The sequence below is a fragment of the Mytilus galloprovincialis genome, chromosome 2 (assembly GCF_965363235.1).
Source record: "Mytilus galloprovincialis chromosome 2, xbMytGall1.hap1.1, whole genome shotgun sequence".
In the NCBI taxonomy this organism is placed as follows: Eukaryota; Metazoa; Mollusca; class Bivalvia; order Mytilida; family Mytilidae; genus Mytilus; species Mytilus galloprovincialis.
The window spans coordinates 85643390-85668888 of NC_134839.1; the positions used below are offsets into that span (position 1 = coordinate 85643390).

The 25499-nt window shown below is 31.9% G+C and overlaps 2 protein-coding genes across 4 annotated transcripts in view; one reads left to right on the top strand and one right to left on the bottom strand.

Annotated features, from left to right (window-relative positions):
- LOC143064687 (uncharacterized) overlaps nucleotides 1-11486 on the top strand; it is a 70500-nt gene extending 59014 nt beyond the window's left edge. For both annotated transcript variants that reach the window (XM_076237708.1, XM_076237706.1), the window contains exons 5-6: nucleotides 2083-4096; nucleotides 8379-11486. In XM_076237708.1, the coding sequence (XP_076093823.1) occupies nucleotides 2083-4096; nucleotides 8379-8587 (2223 nt within the window). In that variant the 3' untranslated portion in view covers nucleotides 8588-11486. The remainder of the gene's footprint in view (nucleotides 1-2082; nucleotides 4097-8378) is intronic.
- Nucleotides 11487-17454: 5968 nt separating this feature from the next.
- LOC143064686 (uncharacterized) overlaps nucleotides 17455-25499 on the bottom strand; it is a 32116-nt gene continuing 24071 nt past the window's right edge. For both annotated transcript variants that reach the window (XM_076237705.1, XM_076237704.1), the window contains 2 exons: nucleotides 24249-24472; nucleotides 17455-23218 (listed from right to left, as the gene is read on the bottom strand). In XM_076237705.1, coding sequence (XP_076093820.1) covers nucleotides 23132-23218; nucleotides 24249-24472 — 311 coding nt within the window. In that variant the 3' untranslated portion in view covers nucleotides 17455-23131. The remainder of the gene's footprint in view (nucleotides 23219-24248; nucleotides 24473-25499) is intronic.

Consider the following 25499-nt stretch of genomic DNA (forward strand, 5'->3'; position numbering starts at 1 on the left):
TATTGCCAGGACACAAATAAATATTAATAAATCCGGTTTGCTGTCGTTGTGACAGCCTCTTGTTCTAAATAGCTCAATTTCTCCTGCAATTTGCCATTTTGTGCGTGGGACATTTTAGCGAAATATTTCGAAATTGCTTGGGGATATTTAAGGGCAGAAATTATAGCCCATTTTAGCTCAGATTAATTCGTTCACCTGTATTTTCATTAGCCCATTTTTGCGCAAACTTACCTGGTTGAATAATACTCTTCATACTAAAACCATAAACAGTTATTGATACTGGGTTAAGTTGTTTGCATTGAGATAAAAAAAGCCTTCATATTGTGTCGAACAGCTGATATTTTTCAATGATGCAGATAACCTGATAATCGATTTATCGGGCTGTGTTTGCGTCTTTTGGAAGTGTTTTCTTAGTTTCACCAGCAACAGGAATATGACTTGATAACTTCAGGTCAAACTTATCAACGTTGGTTCAAACATTATGACGTCGCTGATATGTCCATTTCAAAGTTATTAAGGCTGGGTCAAAGTATTTGAAGAAATAGTATAAGAAGAAATTTAAATAATTTATTTGTTCTCGTGAAGCAGAAGAAAAGATCATTAAAACTAGCCTTTCTTTTTATGCCCCACCTACGATAGTAGAGGGGCATTATGTTTTCTGGTCTGTGCGTCCGTTCGTTCGTCCGTCCGTCCGTCCGTCCGTCCGTCTGTCCCGCTTCAGGTTAAAGTTTTTGGTCAAGGTAGTTTTTGATGAAGTTGAAGTCCAATCAACTTGAAACTTAGTATACATGTGCCCTATGATATGATCTTTCTAATTTAAATGCCAAATTAGAGTTTTGACCCCAATTTTACGGTTCACTGAACATAGAAAATGATAGTGCAAATTTCAGGTTAAAGTTTTTGGCTTCAGGTTAAAGTTTTTGGTCAAGGTAGTTTTTGATGAAGTTGAAGTCCAATCAACTTGAAACTTAGTATACATGTGCCCTATGATATGATCTTTCTAATTTAAATGCCAAATTAGAGTTTTGACCCCAATTTTACGGTTCACTGAACATAGAAAATGATAGTGCAAATTTCAGGTTAAAGTTTTTGGCTTCAGGTTAAAGTTTTTGGTCAAGGTAGTTTTTGATGAAGTTGAAGTCCAATCAACTTGAAACTTAGTATACATGTGCCCTATGATATGATCTTTTTAATTTAAATGCCAAATTAGAGTTTTGACCCCAATTTTACGGTTCACTGAACATAGAAAATGATAGTGCAAATTTCAGGTTAAAGTTTTTGGCTTCAGGTTAAAGTTTTTGGTCAAGGTAGTTTTTGATGAAGTTGAAGTCCAATCAACTTGAAACTTAGTATACATGTGCCCTATGATATGATCTTTCTAATTTAAATGCCAAATTAGAGTTTTGACCCCAATTTTACGGTTCACTGAACATAGAAAATGATAGTGCAAATTTCAGGTTAAAGTTTTTGGCTTCAGGTTAAAGTTTTTGGTCAAGGTAGTTTTTGATGAAGTTGAAGTCCAATCAACTTGAAACTTAGTATACATGTGCCCTATGATATGATCTTTCTAATTTAAATGCCAAATTAGAGTTTTGACCCCAATTTTACGGTTCACTGAACATAGAAAATGATAGTGCAAATTTCAGGTTAAAGTTTTTGGTCAAGGTAGTTTTTGATAAAGTAGAAGTCCAATCAACTTGAAACTTAGTATACATGTTCCCTTTGATAAGATCATTCTAATTTTAATGCCAAATTAGAGAATTTATTCCAATTTCACAGTCCTTTAAACATAGAAAATGATAGTGCGAGTGGGGCATCCGTGTACTGTGGACACATTCTTGTTTGTTGTAAACTAATGAATAATAAAGGAGGAGGTATGATAAGGCCACTTCTTGTCCCGTTGCATTCCAAAATATGTTTTTTTTATTAAAATAAAACTGTAAAAAGAAAATCAGAATTTATGATGCAAGTTCTTATTAACCAACTTCTTGTACATGTTGTATAATTGACATAAGATAAAAACATCGAAAAAAATTCTAAATTTACTGAATACAATTTTAATATTTAATGTTTCTACTTTAGGTGAAATACAAGAAGTACAAGAAAAAACAAGATCTGATGTCTTTATACAAAGAAGAAGTTGGAAAAGTTAAATTAATTGAAGATCGGGGACCAAAAATGGTGGAAAATATTACTGAACCAAGTGTTTTACGTCAAGGTGACAGGAAGGACATATCATTTGAGAAAAAACAAGACAAAAGAAATGAATATGGAAATGAATGGTCTAGGAAACAACAACATTTGACTGCCTCAAAAAATAAATACATATGCAAAATACTCAATTCTCCACATGAGTTGTCAACTAACACAGGTAGTCAACAAAATCAGTTGCGAATCCTTGAAAATATGGTTCAGTGTATTCCACAAGATGAGAAAGCTTATGACTCAAAGTCTTCTTATGGCCATGAAAAACAAGATTATAACAGTTCAATTAGTTCTGATAGTTCTTCTTTTACCTATTTCACTCCAGAAATGTTTGGTTTAAATAAAAACTTAACATATCCTCCTGGAGCCACTTCAATCACAAAACATCAGGAAAATGTTGTTAAGAAGGACTCAAGTGTGTACTATGATCACAGCACTAAAAGTGCTAAATATTGTTTTGTTGACCAGGGAGAAGATAGCTCAAGTTTAAAGTCTCCTGTGACTAACCATGATTTATCATTTGAAGACTTTAACAGACCTCACAATATTTCAAAACCTACTATTCCCTTATGTAGAGAAGACAGTCAAGGATACACACATGATGAAATTAGTTTTAAACAGCCACAACCTAGGATACACCAAATCAGAACCAGTAAAAACAATGATAGTACCGATTTATACCAGTATGGTCAATCAAGAAGTTCATGGGAAAATGCCAATTTTCCACTTTCCGAAGACCATCTAAACATGTTCAATAGAGGAAAGACTTCTAAGCACCATCACCATATCTCACAACAGCCAGGACGGTCTTCCAAACATCATCGTAAAATGGGCCTTGATTTAACAAAAATTCCAGGAAATAGGGATATAGCATATGATCCTACAAGTCTTTGGGTGAACACCAACAAAACATATTCCCAATCTGATGTAGATTTAACAGATTATGTTTCTGATAAAAAGTGTTCTTCTTATAGAAAGCATAATGTTGAAGGTAGAGCAGCAACCAAAAAGACATCAACTGTTACAAAAGACAAATCTGATAAGAGTCATGGTCAGTTTGGTGCTGACGATAAGAAAGATTCAGAGTGTTGTTCCCCCTTGGGAGTAGATTTATCTAGTCATTTGAACTCAGACTCAAGTTTATTAGAAACAGAAGGAAACTCCGATAGTACAGAAAAAATAAAAGACCAGAATAGCATAGATTTTAATACAGCTAAAAACTTCAATGTCTTGCCTCAGTATGATGACAGTCATATTAAAGTTTCAGAGAGCCATACTGCCACAGATAAGGATGACGGGAGTGAAATCACCAAAGACAGCCACGAAATTAAACCAAATTCAAACATTCAAAAGCTATCGCCCTGGTTCCAAAGTACAGGACACATACAAAGTTTCATAGGACAGAACGATAACAAATTATCTGAAATCCTCAGTTGCCTTAAATACTTAAAGGTTGAGTTTGATATCAGCATGATTAATGACTCAGCTGATAAAGTCATGAAAAACATGTGTGATGTAGGGGACAATTTTGTAACCAATTTAGTCACGTGGACAAAACATCTTCCCTTTTACAGTGAAGTTCCTACCGAAGTATATTCTCAGCTTCTAACAGAAAAATGGCACAAGTTAATTATCTTATCAACATCAGCTCAGCCAGTTTTAAGAAAAGTTGAGATGTCGGCTACCTTTGATGTATTTCATCAACAAAAGTTGGAAAATGTGAAATTTTGTTTGAAAAAATTGTTCAAAAAGAATTTGGGGACTGGCATCATTAGTTCAAATATGGATTTGTTCATCAGACATATGTGTAAAATCATGTTTACATTTCATTTATTGCTGTTGAAAGAAGAGGAGTGTGCATGCTTGCAGGTCATATTATTACTCAAACAAGGTAACTGCTTTTATATTCTTTTCTACAATCCATGACTGTGACTGTCTAAAGCAATTTTTCTTGATCATATCCAAATTTACCTTAGACAAATATTTTACTTTGGCTTAAATAGTAGATACAAATTCAAGTGTGAATTTTATCATACATGTAGCAAGGTGGATAAGAGGGTTTCAGTTAAATTAACTGTTTACAAAATTTAGAATTTTTGAAATAGATTACCTTAGCTGGATTTGGCAAAACTTTTAGGAATTGGTCCTCATTGCTCTTCTACTTCATTCTTTATTTGACATTTTTAACTTTTTTGGATTCGAGCGTCACTGATGAATCGTTTGTAAACGAAACGCACGTCTGGCGTGTATACAAAATTTAGTCCTGGTATCTATGATGAGTTTATCGGAAAACAACCAATACTAGTAAGGAGTATAAACGTAGTCATTCCGATTCAAGTTCAACTATTAAAACACCAAATAACATATACTGTCTATGATGGGCCTGTTCACTAATAATTGTTGCTATTGTTCATTATGTTCATAAGTAATGTTCCTTTAATTTCCTCACAATTAATTGTAACCAGATGCTCCACAGGGCGCAGCTTTATACGACCGCAGAGGGAGAACCCTGAACGGTTGGGGCAAGTATGGACACAACATTCAAGCTGGATTCAGCTATAAATTTGGATTGTGATTAAATAGTTGTCACAGCATAGGTTTGACACAGAATGAATGTGGTCTAATGAACATAAAATTTTTTTTGCCTTTGAGCAATTCACTATGCTATTGAATATTAATCCTCTCAAAAAAATGTTTGAAGAAATTCTCTTTTTATTTATGAAATCTGAAATGAGAAAAATTGAACTTCCCCCCCCCCCATTTATTTTTCACATCCATCCCCCTTTCCCTTATTCCAAAACTGATCTCAATTCAAATTTCTAATGGAGTTTGCAACAATAACTACTCATTTAAATACATCATAAAATATTAAAATGTAAAAAAGTGCTTGTTGTCACTGAATGGTAAAGATCGTTTTAATTTATCAGTTGGTAGTAAAAGTGTATATACATTGTATATTGTGTATGATTTAAGTTGATTCAACTACTATTCTGGACAAAGAAAGATAACTCCAATTGAAAATTTCTTGATATTGCACAATATTGTGCAATTAGATATTTCTTGCTATTGTGCAATACTGTGCAATTGAAAATACTTGCTTTTGCACAATACTGTGCAATTGAAGATTTCTTGCTATTGCGCAATACTGTACAATTGAAAATTTCTTGCTATTGCACAATACTGTGCAATTGAAGATTTCTTGCTATTGCTGAATACTGTACAATTGAAAATTTTTTGCTATTGCACAATACTTATTATTATACCTTACATATATTTCAAACAATTCTATTGGGTAAAACATAATCACGTGACATGGAATAATTCAATTAATTTTCATTCAATTGCAAGGAAGGACAAATAACCCTAAAAATTTACACCAGCGGTGAATAACCCTATTATTCACCGGTGAATAACCTTTTGGGTTTGTTTATTTGTACTTGAGTTACCTTCCATGCAAATGACGTCACAGACGTAAATAAACAAAATGGCAGTGTTCACGTTTCATTGCAAGCCCATCGAGAGACGAGGGAATATGGCATTGGACATAAATAGAGCTGAGAGTGCCAGCAGCCGATGATATCTCTTATAAACGGTCCTTTTCAGGGCCATCAATATTTTACAAAAAGATTCTACTTTAAATTTGTTGTAAATTCGAGAAAATCGAACACAAATGCATTTTCAAACGTCGGTCTGTGTTTAGTCCTAATAATTATGCTGTTTTAGTACGGCTTTTTTATAATAAATTTTTTTGGACGCCGTCGTAGGAAGGCGTAACAGTAAAATAAAAAATAGCCTTTCTAGACGGCATAATTATTTGGACTAGTCTGTGTTATGATAATATGTTAAAAATATAGACTAGTAACTGTAAGTGTTCGAAATGCCCTTCCCACTGTTAGTTCGGTATAATAAAACAATTGTGGCCCCTTAGATTCAATGAATATCCAAAATTGTCAACCCTCAAAAGTTATTTCACTTCAGGCTGCGCCCTCAATGAAATAACCTTCTCGTGTTGACAATTTTGGATATTCACCTCTTCAACGGGCCATAATTGTATAATATAATAATTTTGGATCCTGATTTGGACCAAATTGAAAACTGGGCCAATAATAAAAAATCTAAGTACATGTTAGCATATCAGAGAAGCCCAAGAATTCAATTTTTGTTAAAATCAAACTAAGTTTAATTTGGACCCTTTGGACCTTAATGTAGACCAATTTGAAAACCTGACCAAAAATTAAGAATCTACATACACAGTTAGATTCGGCATATCAAAGAATCCCAATTATTCAATTTTTGAAGAAATCAAACAAAGTTTAATTTTGGACCCTTTGGGCCCCTTATTCCTAAACTGTTGGGACCAAAACTCCCAAAATCAATCCCTACCTTCCTTTTGTGTTGATAAACCTTGTGTTTAATTTTCATACATTTCTATCAGGGCTGTAACTAGGGTTCGAATTCAGGGGAGGCAGGGGTTTTGGGCCGCCCATTTTAAAATGGCTAAAAAAAAATGGAAAACAATACGTTTAATAAGTTATTGCGTCCGAAGCGCTTTTCTGGATTTACCTTCATCAGGACCCTTTTTCATTCGATTTCCTTACTTTCAAGAAACATCAGTATTGCTTGAACCTGGAAGCAATTTTTATGCAAAAACAAGCTGAGATTGCTGTTCGGGGTGAGCCAATGCTCCGTCTTGAAGGCCGTACTTTGACCTTTAATTATTAACATTAAATACATTGTGACCGCGGATGTTTTTCTCAATAAAATCTAGCTTAAATGACCCGTTTTCCTTCGATTTCCTTTCTTTAAGAAACATCAGTATTGCTGGATCCTGGAAGCAATTTGTATGCAAACAATTATTATTTGTATTTAAAAATCTTTTTGTTAGAAATCAAACTGGCAAGTTAAAAAAAAAAACATATAAAGCAAGATCATAGAATGCAAGATATATATTTTTTTTATCGAGGACCTTGAATTTCAATATTTTTGAAAGCTGAACAAACATGTATATAAATTCAACTAGGGACTTTCTATACTAGTATATATACTTAGTATAGAAAGTCCTGCTACAACGAATGGGAGTGTTTAACTACTAAGGCATTGACCATAATGTTCTCGTACGATCGGGAAACATTAAAAAAATGATCCAACTGCTGATTCAGCTGGTAACGAATTTCCGATATTATTAAAGATTCACAATACAAAGAGAACTTCCTATGCTTAATTGAGTCCCTAAATAAATGTGAACAGTTATGTTTTATTCAAAATTATCGAAAAGCAAAGTTTAATATGTGTTCTCGTACGAATACTAAATAAAACAGACGGACGGCCACACGAACAAAAAAAAACCAAACAAATACTGAAACGTTTCACTATCGATCAAAAATCCAGAAAATGACATATATCACGTATCATGATAACACTGTTAAAACGGTAAACTTGTGTTGTTTATACTATAAATTCAAGTTCTTCGTGGACATATTGTCAATATTTCATTTTATTACTTAAAAAAAAATTTTGGTGTAGAAAATTCAGGGGAGGCAGTTGCCTCCCCTGCCTCATAGGTAGTTACGGCCCTGTCTATTCACTTATTAAGTTCTAGTGCAAAAACCAAAAGTATTCAGACGACGACAACGCTGACGCCAACGTGATACCAATATACGACCAAAAAAAATTTCAATTTTTGCGGTCGTATAAAAAAAATAGATGGTAACTTAACAATGCTTAATAGGTCAATTTATAGCTTTGAACACGAAATACAGTGTATATTCAATTCATTTTATGGCAGCTTATAGGGTAAGAAACAAAAATTAAATAACATTTAAGGCCAAGAAAAATTCTCAATTTTACATTGGATATAACAAACCACAAGTGATTGATTTGCACAATCTTCCTTAGGTCAATTGTAGCAAAGAAATAAAAATTTTCCTGAATATGAAGAAATAATATGATGTGGAATGATTGCAATTAAGACAACAATCTACCAGACGAAAAATTGTGGATGTTAGCAAGATCTATAGGTCACTGAATTGCCTTCGGCAATGAGTAAAACTCTACCTACAATTTTATTGAAATGTGAATAGCTTTTAAACAATTATGACAACATGGCATATATTTTCAAATGCAGTTTTTGCTTATTATGTTTTATTCATGTAAACAAATACACTGTTTTCCAGGTGATGGGAAAAGAAATGAAATAGTTACCAGAATTCATGATCGATATGTTGAGGTGTTGAAAGGTTTTACTGAGAGTGGTCATGGAGATGTTGCAGACCATGGTCAGCGCTTGAACAAGTTATTATTACAACTCCCAGAAATACAGACAGCTTCAGATATTCTAGTGGAAACAAAAATGATTTATATTCCATTTTTTCTGAGTTTATGAATATGTATTTGTTAAACCCACAATTTACCAAATGTTAACTTAATGTATATATATTTACAGCCAATTGCATTGAGTTTGTAGGAAAAGGTTATAGGTTTGGTTAGCTTTCTTGCTAACTGAACCGTGAAGTCATTATTAGGTTAGGTAAACTACCCTCCTTTAAGAGTAGATTAGTCCGACAGATAACCAATCTATCTGTCTGTAGGGCTAGGATACTTCGAAAGGAAGGTAGTACACCTTACCTAATAATGACTGTAAACATCATCAGACAGTGAAACTGTCTTCATGTATATATACAAGATAAACAATGACTAGCTACATGTATGAAATACATTTAATTTTAGATTTTGAAAGCTTACCTCTATTGATTTTTTAATTCTGCAAAACTCTTAGGTTCTTTTTGCACAACTAAAAATTGATATTAAATAACTTTTGTGTAAGACTAGATTGATATATTTATATATCATGGAAAAACAAAAACCCAACAATTTAATTAATTTTAAAACCATTTAAGTTTTTCTATATGTCAGACAAAATAAATATCAGCTATCTCTCTTTCTGACATCTTTAAAAATTTAATAATTATATTGTAAAATTTTGATATTTAACCAAGTGACCAGTCTTATCCAGATTAAAACTGGTGTACTATTAATTGACTAATGGATCATGAAATGTACATAAGGCATGTTGAGGCAGGATATATTATTGTAAATACTTGAAGTTCAGGAAAGTTTGAGAGGCCAGTTTAAAGGGGAATTCTTGTTGTGATCTATATGTTATCTGTAACTTATTTATGAAGTAAGTACTGTCATGACTGTAATTGTGCCTTACTGTTGTTTACATTTCTTGAAAAAAGTTAATTACACCTGCCAACTGTCACTATTTGGGGAGATTTCCCCCATGGGGCTCCCAAATTGAAATTTAAGAAGAGACATTTTGTCCACAATTTAAAATAAAACAATCAAGTATACCATGGCTCAAGGATTGCTAAAGTATGAAGAAGCAAATAAACAACATTCAAATAAATTTGAAGGCTCCTTTAAAGATTTTGTAGGACTATGATAGCCATCTTGCACATAAAACCCCTATGGATATTTTCAAATGTTGGCAGGTATTGTTTAATAGACTTCATCTTCATTTATCAGTTAAATATTCCATATTATGCCCCCACTTTATTTTTTATCTAATTGTATTCAGCTTGTTCTTCATCAGTTCGTTGGTTCTCGCTACAAATAATTCTGTCACAATTTTCTCAGGTACTACTGAACAGAATAACTTCATATTTTGTCACCAGCTTAATAGTAAGTAAGGAGTTGCATAATGTGGCCACTTTTTAGATCTGACTTTCATCTACCTCCTATTTTTTTATGCTTTAATGAAATGAAATACAATTGGTAACACTTTTCTCGAGTACGACTGAAACAATGACTTCATATTTCATGTATTTAGTGAGCAGCTTGTTTATAATGAGGTTGTAAGATGTGAGCCCCTTTTCAATCTGTATGACACCTACTTCCTGTTTTCAGATACTTTGAATTACGATTGGGGGTATGATGCTTAGAGCAACAACTTGTTTAATCTTAATAAAATTAGTTTCTCATTAAATAAGAACCCAATGAACAAATTGAAAATGCAAATACATAGTTAATTTTATCCTCATCTGGACCTTTAGGCCAATGTGAACTATTTTCATTTCTAAATAAAACAATTTGAACAATTGACATTTTCAGCAGAAGCAGACACACAGTCGAAAGGGGTGGGTGCCCCTAAAAGTTTAAATAAAAAATTTACTGCCATTTGTTTTTCCTTCAAAATATGGTTTTCCTGATTCTCAGGTGTTAAGTCTTTTTTCATTGTTGAGTTTCTACCGAAAAAGTTTAAACATGTATAAATCATTTCATGATGTATAAGTTTGAGTTCCTACACAGGTGAATTAGTTCTGTAAGTGTTAATAGGCTTTTCATCTTGACCCAACTTGAGTACATTTTGTTTGAATTGTAAACAATGTTTTTATGGATTTTATTGATGTAAACTTTCCCTTTCTCTTATAAACTTCACATAAAACCTTAGTTACGTTGGAGAGAGAGTAAGGTACTGTTTACACGACAGTAAACTTCTTCAAAATTACCTCTATTTCCGGTACTATAATTATTTATGTATGATATGTTGTCATAGAATATTGTTAAAATAATAGTTCTCAAGCTGCTATTATGGTTTTTTTAGCTCACCTTAGATTAAGACCAATGTGATCTATTAAGATCACTTGACATCCATCATCCTTCATTTATATTCCATAGTAAGGTTACAAGGTCATTGCCATGTGGTGTATACTTGGCCTATTCTAGATTTTTACTTTTAAAAACTTCTCAAGAATTGTGGAATATCTTGGAACAAAACTTTAAAGAAATGTTGCTTTGATAATCTTTATTATACTTGTTGCCAAATGCACCTTAATCATGATCAAAGTTAAAAAACAAAAAATACCAATGGGAAATTGTATTAGACATTGATTTTATTATCCAAAATTAATGAAGTGACATTAAATCCTGCAAAAATGTGCTTTAGAAAGTATGTTGTAACTTTTGTCATTACAAAATAGGTAAATAAATTTTTACAAAGATCTTATAACCAAGTGAAACCATTGAAATCATTTATTATTTGATACAAAGTCAAGAGGAATATCATTTTGAATCAATAATCATATCAATACCTTAGATTAAGCTTCATCTAAAGTTTAACTCTCCTAAGCCATTGGTTTTGAAGGGGTAGTTTTACCAGGTGAATGATTCTGACTCTTGAGAGTCTTTGTTTATTGTTATTTAAACTGTTTATTGTTAGCTGGAACATACCTTAACTATTTATTGTATTTGTGTTTATGCAAATAAACATAATTGTCTGTTGTCTAGTGTTGATTACTCTTCAAGGCATATATATATATGTTAGTTGTCCTTGACCTTTCATTAATCAAAGATCTTGCTATAATTTAATAAGTTTATTTAAAGGACTTGTAAGTTGGCATGATTCATATTTTAATTTTCTAGTCAAATGAACTGTGTCCCACCGATATGTATACCTTTACAAGCATTCTAATTACAAAACATGATTGACCTATTGCCTATATTTGAAAAACAGACCATATTACACGAACATAATGTTGACCAATGAACTAAGGAAATGAGGTCAAGTTAACTCTGCTGTTCAAATATGTATACTGTAAATTTATTATTGCATGCTTTGTTATTGTGATTTTGTCATGTTAGACTAAAGTACCATTTTAATTTTTGCAAATTTGAGAAAAAGACAGTTTAATTCATACAAAAAAATTCAAATTATTGCGATTACACCTGTTTTTTGCAAAACATCACAATAATTTTAAATTTACAGTACCTTATAAACATTACATACACCCTTAAAATTGAGAATGGAAATGGGGAATATGTCTGGCGACAACAATACAACTAAAGAGTAGATAACAGCAGAATGAGTGACCAATGGGTCTTCAACACAGCGAGAAAATCCAACATCCAAAGGTGGCCTCTTAATGAAAATGTGTACTAGTTCATTGAAAATGGACATCATACAAAACTCCAAAACATATAAATGAACTGAAACTAAAAAACATACAAGACCAACAAAGGCCAGAGACTCCTGACTGTGACACGTACAAAAATGCGGTAGGGTTAAACATGTATTGTGAGATCTCTATCTCTGGCCAATGAAATATATCCAAAGGCACAGCAATACACACAGTAAAACTCTCGTTTAAAAGAAGTATGAGTCCGATGTCACAATAGCAAAAGAAACTAACCAAAAATGACAATGACCAAGCCATAAATACATGCACACCTTTCAATTGTTCCTTAAATTGAATATAGCTGACCTATTGCTTATAGTATACAAGAAACAGATTAAACCGTAATAACTCTGTATTGACCAATAAACCATGAATGAGGTCAAGGTCAGATGAACACTGCACCTTACAATCATAACATGAATCAAGTATAATACACTTATCAAATATAGTAAATATAGTATCTAAGGAAACAAAGTTTACCAAAGAACCATGAAAATGAGGTCAAGGTCAGATCCTATCTAGCAGACAAACATAACCAGGTGCTCCGCAGGGCGCAGCTTTATACGACCGCAGAGGTCGAACCCTGAACAGTTGGGGCAAGTATGGACAAAACATTCAAGCGTGATACAGCTCTGAATTTGGATTGTGATCAAATTTTTGACATTACATGGGTTTTTTTACACAAAACAAATGTCAAGATTTTACAAATCAATTAAAGATTTCTTCTTATTTAAATCTAAAATTAAATAGTTGACACAGCATAGGTTTCTGACACAGAATGAATGTGGTCTAATGAACTTAAAAGTTTTTTTTGCCTTTGAGCAATTCACTATGCTGTTGAATATTAATCCTCTCAAAAAAATGTTTGAAGAAATTTTCTTTTTATTTATGAAATCTGAAATGAGAAAAATTTAACCCCCCCCCCCTTTTTTCACATCCCCGTTTCCCTTTTTCCAAAACTGATATCAATTCAAATTTCTAATGGAGTTTGCAACAATAACTACTCTTTTAAATACATCATAAAATATTAAAATGTAAAATAAAGTGCTTGTTATCACTGAATGGTAAAGATTGGTTGGTAGTAAAAGTGAATATACATTGTTTATTGTATAAAACAATAAAAAAAACTTCATCAGCAACATTTTATATTGGCAAATTTCCAATGAAGTTATTTACATAAAGTTATTGGCAAATAAAAATAGAAAATGACATCATAGTCATGTCTGGCAAATTTCCAACATACATTATCTAAAACATTTTAGATAAGATAAGGAAAAAAAGCTTCATCAGCAACATTTTATATTGGCAAATTTCCAATGAAGTTATTTACATAAAGTTATTGGCAAATAAAAATAGAAAATGACATCATAGTCATGTCTGGCAAATTTCCAACATATATTATCAACTACTATTCTATACAAAGAAAGATAACTCCAATTGAAAATTAATTGCTATTGCACAATATTGTGCAATTAGATATTTCTTGCTATTGTGCAATACTGTGCAATTGAAAATTTCTTGCTATTGCACAATACTTGATATGGAATCCTGATTTGGACCAACTTGAAAACTGGGCCCATAATCAAAAATCAAAGTACATATTTAGATAAAGCATATCAAATAAGCCCAAGAATTCAATTTTTGTTAAAATCAAACTTAGTTTAATTTGGACCCTTTGGACCTTAATGTAGACCAATTTGAAAACTGGACCAAAAAATCTAAGTACATTTTTAAATTCAGCATATCAAAGAACCCCAAGGATTCAATTTTTGTTAAAATCAAACTAAGTTTAATTTTGGACCCTTTGGACCTTAATGTAGACCAATTTGAAAACGGGACCAAAAATTAAGAATCTACATACATAGTTAGATTCGGCATATCAAAGAACCCCAATTATTCAATTTTTGATGAAATCACACAAAGTTCAATTTTGGACCCTTTGGGCCCCTTATTCCTAAACTGTTAGGACCAAAACTCCCAAAATCAAACCCAACCTTCCTTTTATGGTCATAAACCTTGTGTTTAAATTTCATAGATTTCTATTTACTTATACTAAAGTTATGGTGCAAAAACCAAAAATAATGCTTAATAGGGCCCCTTTTTGGCCCCTAATTCATAAACTGTTGTGACCTCAACTCCAAAAATCAATACCAACCTTCCTTTTGTGGTCATAAACCTTGTGCTAAAATTTCATTGATTTCTATTTACTTATACTAAAGTTATTGTGCGAAAACCAAGAATAATGCTTATTTGGGCCCTTTTTTGGCCCTTAATTCCTAAACTGTTGGAACCAAAACCCCCAAAATCAATCCCAACCTTCCTTTTGTGGTCATAAACCTTGTGTCAAAATTTCATAGATTTCTATTCACTTAAACTAAAGTTATAGTGCGAAAACCAAGAAAATGCTTATTTGGGCCCTTTTTGGCCCCTAATTCCTAAAATGTTGGGACCAAAACTCCCAAAATCAATACCAACCTTCCTTTTGTGGTCATAAACCTTGTGTTAAAATTTCATAGATTTCCATTCACTTTTACTAAAGTTAGAGTGCGAAAACTAAAAGTATTCGGACGCCGGACGACGACGACGACGACGACGACGACGACGACGACGCCGACGCCAACGTGATAGCAATATACGACGAAAAATTTTTCAAATTTTGCGGTCGTATAAAAATCACATCAATACCTTAAATATAGCACAAACATCGTTGACCTATTGCTTATAGTTTAGAAAGACTGACTAAAACATAAAAACTTAATATTGAGCAATGAACCATGAAAATGAGGTCAATGTCAAATAAAACCTGCCATGTACATAGTAAAATATTTCCAATCGATTCTATCTGTGGCTTCCCTGGCTAATACACCAAATATAGCTGACCTATTGCATATAAATTATTTAAAAAACGAAACACAAATATTTAACTGTAACCACTGAACCAGGAAAATGGGGTCAAGATTAGATGACACCTGCCAGTTGGACATGTACAACTTACAGGATGAAGTTAAAATCCTCCTTTCATAAATTTCATGGACACCATAACGAGTTGGTAGACTGTTATGGAATATCCATTTCACAGGTGATATTGAATATGTTCCATATGTTGTAACTACAATCCTGTTCCCTTTTCACGAATGTGACCTACCGAATTAAGACTATTTCCTGGATTTGTGATAACAGGAGCAACAATGACTGGTGCCACATGTGGAGTAGGATCTGCTCTCCCTGCCAGAGCACCTGAGATCACCCCCAGTTATTGGTGGGGTTCATGTTGCTGAGTCTTTAGTTTTCTATGTTGTATCTTACGTACAATTATTTATTGGTTTGTCTTTTTTTAGCCCTGGCTTTGTCAGTTTATTTTCAATATAAGAGTTTGACTGTCCCTCTGGTATCTTTCGCCCCTCTTTTACAATTATTCCATACACCAAATACAGTAGACCTATTGCTGTCTGACCGGCATGATGACAGAGCAGGGTATGCATATACCAAATACAGTTGTACTATTACTCATAGGAGAGATATTAACATTACAAATAAATCTTAATTTTTTTTCCCAAGTAGTCACTGAACTATTTAAATGATGTCAAGGACAAAGGAAATATATGGCGGAAACTTCTTAACATAAGGCATCTTATACAAAGTATGAAGCATCCAGGTCTTCTACCTCCTGAAATATTTAGCTTTTAAGTAGTAAGTTAATGTAGCAAGATCACTTTCCCTATCATCAGTTGAGCTTATAATAAGTCCCAGAAAAATTGTCATCCACCAAATATTAATGAATCAACAATACTATTGATTACTGGTCCATCAACTGAAGTTAAGGAAGTTGGCTACTCAGTTTCAAATTAATAAGCTAGTATATATTGATAGGGGATTAATAAAGGAACCAAAAGAGCAAAAAAAATATATAGGTCAAGATGCTTGCTTTAGAGACATTGAAATTTTGGCAGGAAAATGTTCTGCCTTGACTTTTCATAGCTTTTTCATTGACAAGTTTAAGTTCTCAAAAATAATTAAAATTTTATAAGACTTTTACAGATGGCTTATTATTATACATGTAAAAGATTTATAAAAAGAAAAATGGGGTTAATAGGCAATTATTTTTAAGGCATTCAAATGGATAAAATGGATTCCGAAAATCTGACAAAAGTTCCAAAACATGACAAGCAAACAACCTTAATCTCATATGAGATCAAATATCCACAAAGCTTTCCTCAATCCACGAAAATTGATACCCACCAAAATAAATAAATCCACAGTACATAAATTTGGCTCATAGTTTTCTCATTTGAATTGTTTTACATTTGCCATTTCCAGGACCTTTCTAGCTGGTCATGTGGCAGTGGTTTTACTCAATGTTGAAGGTATATAAGGTGTCCTATAATTGTCAATTTCTGTGTCATTTGGACTCTTAAGGAGAGTTGACTCATTGGCAATCATACCACATCTTCTTTTTATATGTTGAGGATTACTATATAGTCAGCTATAAAAGGCCCGACATCTAATGTGAAAGAACTCAACTGGATATGAACATGTTGCCTAGCTATACATCAACTACTGTAATATAGAAATCTTTTTTAGCAGTTATATTTTTAGTAATTTTTGCAGTAACAGTTGAAACGTTGAAAGAAAATAAAAAAAATGCTTCAGTGAATATATCATGGAAAACAGATTCAAAAGATGAGGACCATACATGAAACTACACCAATAGGTTTATGAACAGGGCAATACAAATTTAAAGATTTTTTGTTCTAAATGAAGGGAAGTACCAGAAATCAAAACTTTGAACCAGTGACAGTTGATTTGAAATGCAACTCACCACATGCAAGCAGAGACAATTTAAATTGGAATATAAACCACAAACTTGCCACATATAATTCAAGAAAATGACTCATTTTAATCATTTTTTAAATGTTTACCATATTGTATCTACATATTATTATGATCAAAAGAGTGACCAGTAAGATATTATCATTAGCTGGAACAAATTCTTAATTATTCAGTTCCTTTCTGTTCATTGTTTTTTGTGTTTTTACATGCAAACATTAATGTAGAAGTTTAATTTCACTTTAACACTTGATTTACAATACATGCATCACTGTAGCGTTTTAATTTCATTGATACAAATTTAAGGACCCACATCAATGGCAAATTCAAAACGGTACGAATTAAGATCCAAATGGCAAATTGTGTAATGGAGACAGCGTGAAAATTCACGGTTTACAGTTGCTAGATACTAAAACAGGAACATAGGGAATTAGGGCTTGAAAAATTTAAAGTCAATACATAACTATTTATATCTCCCACATGTATTGTATACAGAGTAATAAAACAATTCCTATTACTGAAAATTTAATTCTTACTTTCTGTGGTTTAGTTATTTGTCATATATAACAAAGAATAAAGCATTAGCAATTGTCTGTTAGTGTTTCAACAGAGTGAACAAACAAACATTATTTTTATATACTTGAAATAAGCATCTATAATCATATGTTTTTCAAAAAAGAAAAAAAAAATTGTTTCAGTTGTGTTGGTGTTGGCTTTTATTTATATAAAAAAAGAAGCATATATTCTTTATCACAGAGGATTTTATTTATTGTATCAGTTTGATGTATGCACTGTTCTTGAATACCTGGGTTCCTGGAGTAAAAGCTTGCTTTCTGTGTGGAACCAGTAATTCACGGCCCCTTAAAGGTAGACAATATCAGAAAGTATTTTATATATCTAAATCCAAATACATGTAATTCCAACACATAATTTAACTTTTAATATGTGTAAAATAGTTTGGTTTTTTTTGGCATTACATTAACAGCTTAAAAACAGCGATTGTAGAGGTTGTTTGAATGTTTATTTTGAACTCCCCCCCCCCCAAAAAAAAAAAGAAGTGCATATTTGAACTTTGTTTTTAAGATAAGAAAGACCTGTTTTTTGTACTTCAAAACTTCTGTGAACTAATGCACTCTTAAATAGAATATTTTTCTTTTACCACAAGCCACAATCAGGTATTTATTGTTTAAAGTAATTGTCACTTTATAAGAACTTTAAAACAAGTAAGCTATGAAAGCTTGAAATTTGCAGAATTTAACCAATAAAGCAATGGGGTCATGAATTAGTGGTTTTCCTTCTCTTAACATATTTTATTTAGTATTTGGCACTATAAAATGATCACCTTTAAATACAATGATAAATAAATCTGAGAATTATCTCCATAAATACAGTGCTAGAAGGAAGTAGGAAAACAACAATTATTTGGCCCAGGAAATTGTAAAAAAAAAATACTTCAATCTTTTCCAAATAATATTGATTTAAATCAATAATAACATGAAATGATGTAGCCATGTCACTGAGGCAAATATAGAAATTGCTTCAATAATTAACATATTTAATCAGTATGGCAATTTTACTTTCAATACTTGGTAGAATTAAATATGAGCCTTACCCAAAAAGATATTTGTACTCATATCATAATAAAAGACATCTTGTGGGTAATCATAATTAAGCATAAGGTGGCTCCCATTCTAATTTTAAATAAAATACACAGCACCTCAAAAGGAAGAAATTTTGGTAGATTTAACAACTATGAAGAGTTGACAAGGTTTTATTTAGACTTATTTATAATAATTTGTGGTTTTACAAATCAAGGGACCAAAAAAAGTTGTCTTATTATACCTCCCCCTTTAATCAATTTTACAGTAAGCTCTTATCATATTTTAAAACTCATAAGAAGGCACCCTCTATTTCATAACAGTCCTAACTTGGCCCATTATGATTACAAAAATTCTATTACCAGTTTTGCATAAAAAACACTCTTTTATTTTTCCTTATTCCTATTAAAAAAAATAAACAACCTGATCTGTAATAAATAAATTTTCCAACCTAAACCATCAAATTTTCATTTTCAAAAGTAGTATAGCTTATAGATGACAAGTATATAGAATGAAGCTGTTATTATCCTTTAGAAGTTCCATTACATAGGAAATTATCAACAAGTAAAGTCATCAAATTGAAACCCTTGCTCCTCACTTCTTGATAGACCAAACACATGTCACTTTCGCCATCAACTCTGCTCACATACCATACACATGTCATTTTTACCATTAACCATGCTCACAGAGAGGTCATTTTTCAGTATTAACCATGACAAGATAAACCATAGAATATTTTCAAACCAGTTTCAGAACATTTAGGAATAAATTCTAATTTTCATTATGTACACAGCAGTCTACCTTTGAAAGCCAAAATTTATGAAATTTCTTTCTTTTTGTAAATGGGTAAAAAGTCATGTTGATTGTTTCTACTGTAAAAGTTTCTCACTATCCTTTATTGTTACCAATATAATAGATTTTTTTTTAAATAAACAGTTCTATCGTTTTGAGGTGTTGATCTTTCTCCATCTCTAAATATTTTTCAAAGATATTTCAACAACTGCCTTATTTAATAATGGATCTGAATAATAGATACACACACCCACATATTAGATCAACCACAGATACAGTTAGGTAAAGTTTGATAACTTTTGGTTCAGTAGTTCAAGATGTTGTAATTTTCACACTGCCGATGGACACATATATGGCCACAGACCACAATTAATTCCTCTATCAGTTCTTTATAACCTTTTGCATCATTAAAAAAATTGCACCATGCACTTTTGTCCAATTTTTTGTGTGTGTAATGTATTGTCCTAGTCCAAATATATATCCAAAATTCAGAAAGATTGAAGCAATCACTTTTACAAATTTAGCCAATACACATCCATACCCCTATTGACAAGTCAAGAGATGTTCCGAAAACTGTAAATATCACCTTTTTGCACTTGACCTAATCACTCATTCCATATCAAAATCAGTTAAAATACAACCTCCAAAAATTTATTTGACCTCTCTTCTTTCATTTCCACCCAAAAAGATTTAAGGAATGAGTGAGGAAAGGAAAGAAAAAAAATTAAGGAAAAATACACTCTAATTAAAAGGACCTATATTCGTGGACAACGAAAAGCGGGGTCATTAATTGTGGTCTTGGGCCTATTAGGGGCCTTAAACTTGACCAATTCTAATAAAACTTGGCATGATTCAAGCTTAGTATTTTATAAAACAGGTTACAAAGTTTCAAAGCCATATGATACCAAATAAAAAAAATGTGGCATTTTTTATATCTGAATTTTGGGTGCTGAATTGTGGCGTTGAATTAGAACAATTAAAACTATAAAATTTGAGCTTCTAAAAACCAAAAGATACCAAAACTAACACTTTTTAATGTCTCTATGTATAAGTTAACATTTATTTAAAGCAACAGAAAGCATATTTCATGTATCAGACTTATGCAAAATGGCCAGAAGTTAATTTTATATGAGCCTGTGCCAAAAAATAGAGGTTTTCAATTAGGGTGAGGCCTTATATCAAATGTAATATTTTTCACTTACCACAATTTTCTGAAGTTGTTAAGTTATCAAACAAACTTCAACAGGTTATAAATGTACTTTTGATGGAAATATAAGTTTCAAATAGCATAACGCATGTGGATAAAATGGTCTTTAGCAATGTTATGCTTAAAAAAACAGATTGCCAGTTTAGGCCGTTCCCCACATTTGCATATTTAAAAGCATATAAATGATATGGGAGATGGAGATATACTTCTTTTTGCTAAAATCTGTGCTCAGATATGATAAAACATGGAGCCTGGATGTAACAAGACTGTCACTTTCAACTATATATACAGACAGTATGGTCTGATGCAAAGTTTATTAACTTTACTGTTTAAAAACTGAATGAAATGTCAGCCTCAAAAGGCCAATATTTAAACCACTAGCTATCCAACAGAAGAAAGTAAAGGTAGTCTGTGAAACAGAAATGGTTAAGCAACCAGTAATAAGTGTTTTTGATGTAGGTTCAGTGCAATCTGTTTTGGAATACAACTTTTAAGTGCATAGAACTTCACATTTCACCTGCTACGTATACTGACCGTTAGACTTAGACTATTAAAACAGCACATTTTGCACTCTTTTTATGTTTTTATCTACTTTTTTTTGTGTTCAGAGTTCACAAATAAGTTAAACAACTGAAATAAATACCACAAACACAAATAGATATCAGAAAAAAACTGTCAGAGAGAAATTAAGCATGCTGTTTTTGAAAAAATAGTGAAAAAAGTGAAAAAGCTACATTTTAGGCATTTAACCTGAAAAGTGACTTTTTCACAAAATTTCTATCAAATGAAAGTGAAAATCATTTCTTCTCATATAGTTTGACAAATCAATACCAATAGATCATTCAGAAAAGATGCCAAAGTAAAAATTCAAAATTTGCTGAAATGCACCTCTTAGGCCACAGACCACAATTAATACCTCTATCAGTTCTTTATAACCTTTTGCATCATTAAAAAAATTGCACCATGCACTTTTGTCCAATTTTTTGTGTGTGTAATGTATTGTCCTAGTCCAAATATATATCCAAAATTCAGAAAGATTGAAGCAATCACTTTTACAAATTTAGCCAATACACATCCATACCCCTATTGACAAGTCAAGAGATGTTCCGAAAACTGTAAATATCACCTTTTTGCACTTGACCTAATCACTCATTCCATATCAAAATCAGTTAAAATACAACCTCCAAAAATTTATTTGACCTCTCTTCTTTCATTTCCACCCAAAAAGATTTAAGGAATGAGTGAGGAAAGGAAAGAAAAAAAATTAAGGAAAAATACACTCTAATTAAAAGGACCTATATTCGTGGACAACGAAAAGCGGGGTCATTAATTGTGGTCTTGGGCCATATAAAACGCCAAAAGTTACCTTGTACCCTTTGGTTCTTATAACAAGTATTCACATAAATGACTTTGTTTACATTATTTCATTTGGGATATATCAATCAAACATTAAAATGCTGCCAAATTCATCTTGTCATGGATAATGAAAAAGAGGAGAAACAGCAGTGTCTACACAGAATTATTGTTTTCCAAATAAAATTGGTAAAGAAAATATCTAATTACAATTTCAGAAGCTAGATTTTTTAAGTAGCTACATTATGTTTTGTGAGTAACATTAGAATGGGACATTAAATATTTTCAATGTATTATGAGAAGCTGGACATCACAACAAGATAAAAAAAAACATTTCATGTTCTTTTAAAGCTGGAATATAGAATTTTGTTAATCTTATACAAAAATATGTAACTTTTTTATAACTTCCATCATCTAACAAAAACTTCACATTCAATAATATTTAAAAGCTGCAAAAATATATCAGTATAGGAAAAAAACAACCAGAAAAAGGTGGAAAATCTGCTAAAATGAATCACTTGTTAAATTTTATCAGATCTGCAATGCATTTTACATAAATATTTTTTCACACAAAATAAATAAACTGACCACTATAGAAATTTAATAAACTTCTTGATATTAACTATAATCATTGTCAAGTCTATACAAAACACACAAAAGCAAGAACTACTATGTTCATGTCTCTCACAACTTCTTCTGATTATTAATATTAAATTATTTCATGCATAGACGACCATTTATCTATTGTGTACTACAAATATGAAAGACAAAATATTGAAATATACATACATCTGTGAAATGAACATTATTTAAGAGATACATATTTATAGAACAAATCTGTCTTTTAAAATTGATCACACCAATGTTTTTTACAATTCTATAATACACACACACATATATAAAACACACCATTGTGGCATAATGTTTCATTAAGCAATTTTTTAAAACCTGCATATATGCAGGGAGATCGCTTCTTTTTCTTTGCATTTTTCTTTATCTTTATGAGACATAACTCTTTTTATATATTGAAGAATATGTTTGCTTGTCTGTTTTCTTCATTACTACAAGTTGCTAGGCAACCAATATAACATCTGCTTAAGTTGATTTTCGCTTGGTAATTAAGCAACTCTAGCATTTGTGATTATTTTTACACAATCACTGAATTTTTTCCCAAATAAGAATTAACATTTCCTTCAGTGAGGATCATTTTGGCGTTGTTTCTGTTTCTCAAGGAGTCGCTCAAGTGGTGATGGCCCAGATGATGATGACGACCAAATTGACTGGAAATAAAAAATATTAAATGAAATTTTAAGAAAATGATGTAAACATGCTATTACCTCGAAACCATTAGTACTGATGATTCTCTAAGGCTAATCTATAATATATGGTATTGAGATGTTTGTTAAACTTTTTGTGAAGTACAACAATATTAAATTTTTTATCAAATAAATCTAATATAAAACTATCAAATTCTTAGCCAAATGAAAATGAAAGTAGTGGGAAGAAATAAGATTTTTTACCAGAGATGAGATCTTAAACTTATCACATAAAACTAAGAGTGATATAAAATTATACCACTAGTGAGACTCACCTAATCTCACTTGAAAGCCAAATCCAATACTGTTTTTAAACTGACAGATAAACAGATGAGCAGATCATATACCAGATAACACAATGCCAATCACTCGACTTAAAAGGTTATTAAGTTATTCTAGTTAGATCCATTTAACTTATTCACTGACTTATTTAGTAGCAATTCATAATTGTTCATGACAACATCTGATAATTTTATCAAATATACATCCTAGAGATAGTTTTGTCATATTTAGTTCAAGTTGGTGCTAAAACTTCAGATGACAAGATTCAATGAAAACAAATTTATGACACAATAAACATACATGGATAGTTGTCATATATCAATCCTACCACATTTTCTTATTCTTATATTATATGAAGGACAAACTTGATTGAGGCTAAATAAACTTGGAGGCCTTCAGCTGTTGTCTGTTCTTTTTTCAGGTTGTTGTCTTTTTGACATATTCCCCATTTCCACTCTCAATTTTATTAAAAAAGTAAATGTGGCATAAAAAATCATGGCTAAACAACCTTGAAAAAATGTCAAAATCGAACCAGACCTGTATTTTATAGTTAATAACACTGTCTCCAAATTTCAAGAAAAGGAACATGTGCATTAATGTATACCCTGCCTAATGTTGGTGGTATAATTCAGCTTTTTTCGCAGAGTTTAGAATATGAAAAAGACCTTTAATGCATTGATTATCATTTAACTGATAAAATCTTTGTACAAACCTGCATATTTCCTTGAAAAAAATTGCCACCTTGTCCATTGCTAGCCATTTGCTCCAATACTTGGCCTTGTCCTTGTGCTAACTCTCTCCAGTGATCCTCCTGTGTACCAAATCTCAGACCAAGATCCATTGGATGACCAATCTTTGTGTCACTGAATGATTCCGATACATCTGGAGAATTCCTTATACTGGAGGACTCTGATGAGAATGGTGATGAACCAATACCTAAAACACATTTGTAAATGTGATCATATATTAAAGGCTCAATGAAACTGGAATTGTTCACTTGGCCGCATTTTTGCGCCTGTCCCAAGTCAGGAGCCTCTGGCCTTTGTTAGTCTTGTATTATTTTATCTTTTAGTTTCTTGTGTACAATTTGGAGTTTAGTATGGTGTTCATTATCACTGAACCAGTATATATTTGTTTAGGGGCCGGCTGAAGGATGCCTCCGGGTGCGAGAATTTCTCGTTGCATTGAAGACCTGTTGGTGACCTCCTGCTGTTGTCTGCTCTATGGTCGGGTTGTTGTCTCTTTGACACATTCCCCATTTCCATTCTCGATTTTATTTCAACCTGGAAAATTGCATTTTTCATCACTTGTTTAGCTGTCTATTCACTCTTAGATATATTTTAAGTGGATAATATCTCTGGGAATATAAAGATTTAATTTTGAACTATATTTACCAACATAATGCCCCAAATAAGTTTCATACATTTGGTTAAAAAAAATTCAGCAATGTTTCAATTTGTAAAGGGGCATAACTCTAGAACCGTAAAATTGATGCCACCAAAATGCAAACTTGATCTGTGTTATGTGGTTATAAGCATTGTGTTTCAGTTTTATTACATTTGGTTAAGGCAAATTAAAGTAAGAAATCAGAAACAACATTTGTACAGGGTCATAACTCTAGAACAATGGAATGACACCACCAAAATCCAAAATTGATGTGTGTTTTGTGGCAATAAGCATTGTGTATAAGTTTCATAATATTTGTTTGTGACAAACAAAAGTAAGAGAACAGAAACTAATTTTTGGAAGTACAGAAGGACAAGGGTTAAACTTAAAAACCCCTATGCTACTGTGGGAGAATAAAAAGAAAATGAGAAGGTCATGTGACTATAGCCAAGAAGGTCAGATAATAAACAGCTCCCTATCAAATTTGGTTCATTCAAATTAGAATGAGGCTAGCTTTGACAAGTATTTGCCATTGCCAACACTATTGTTTACACCAAAAACCATTATTATCACTTTA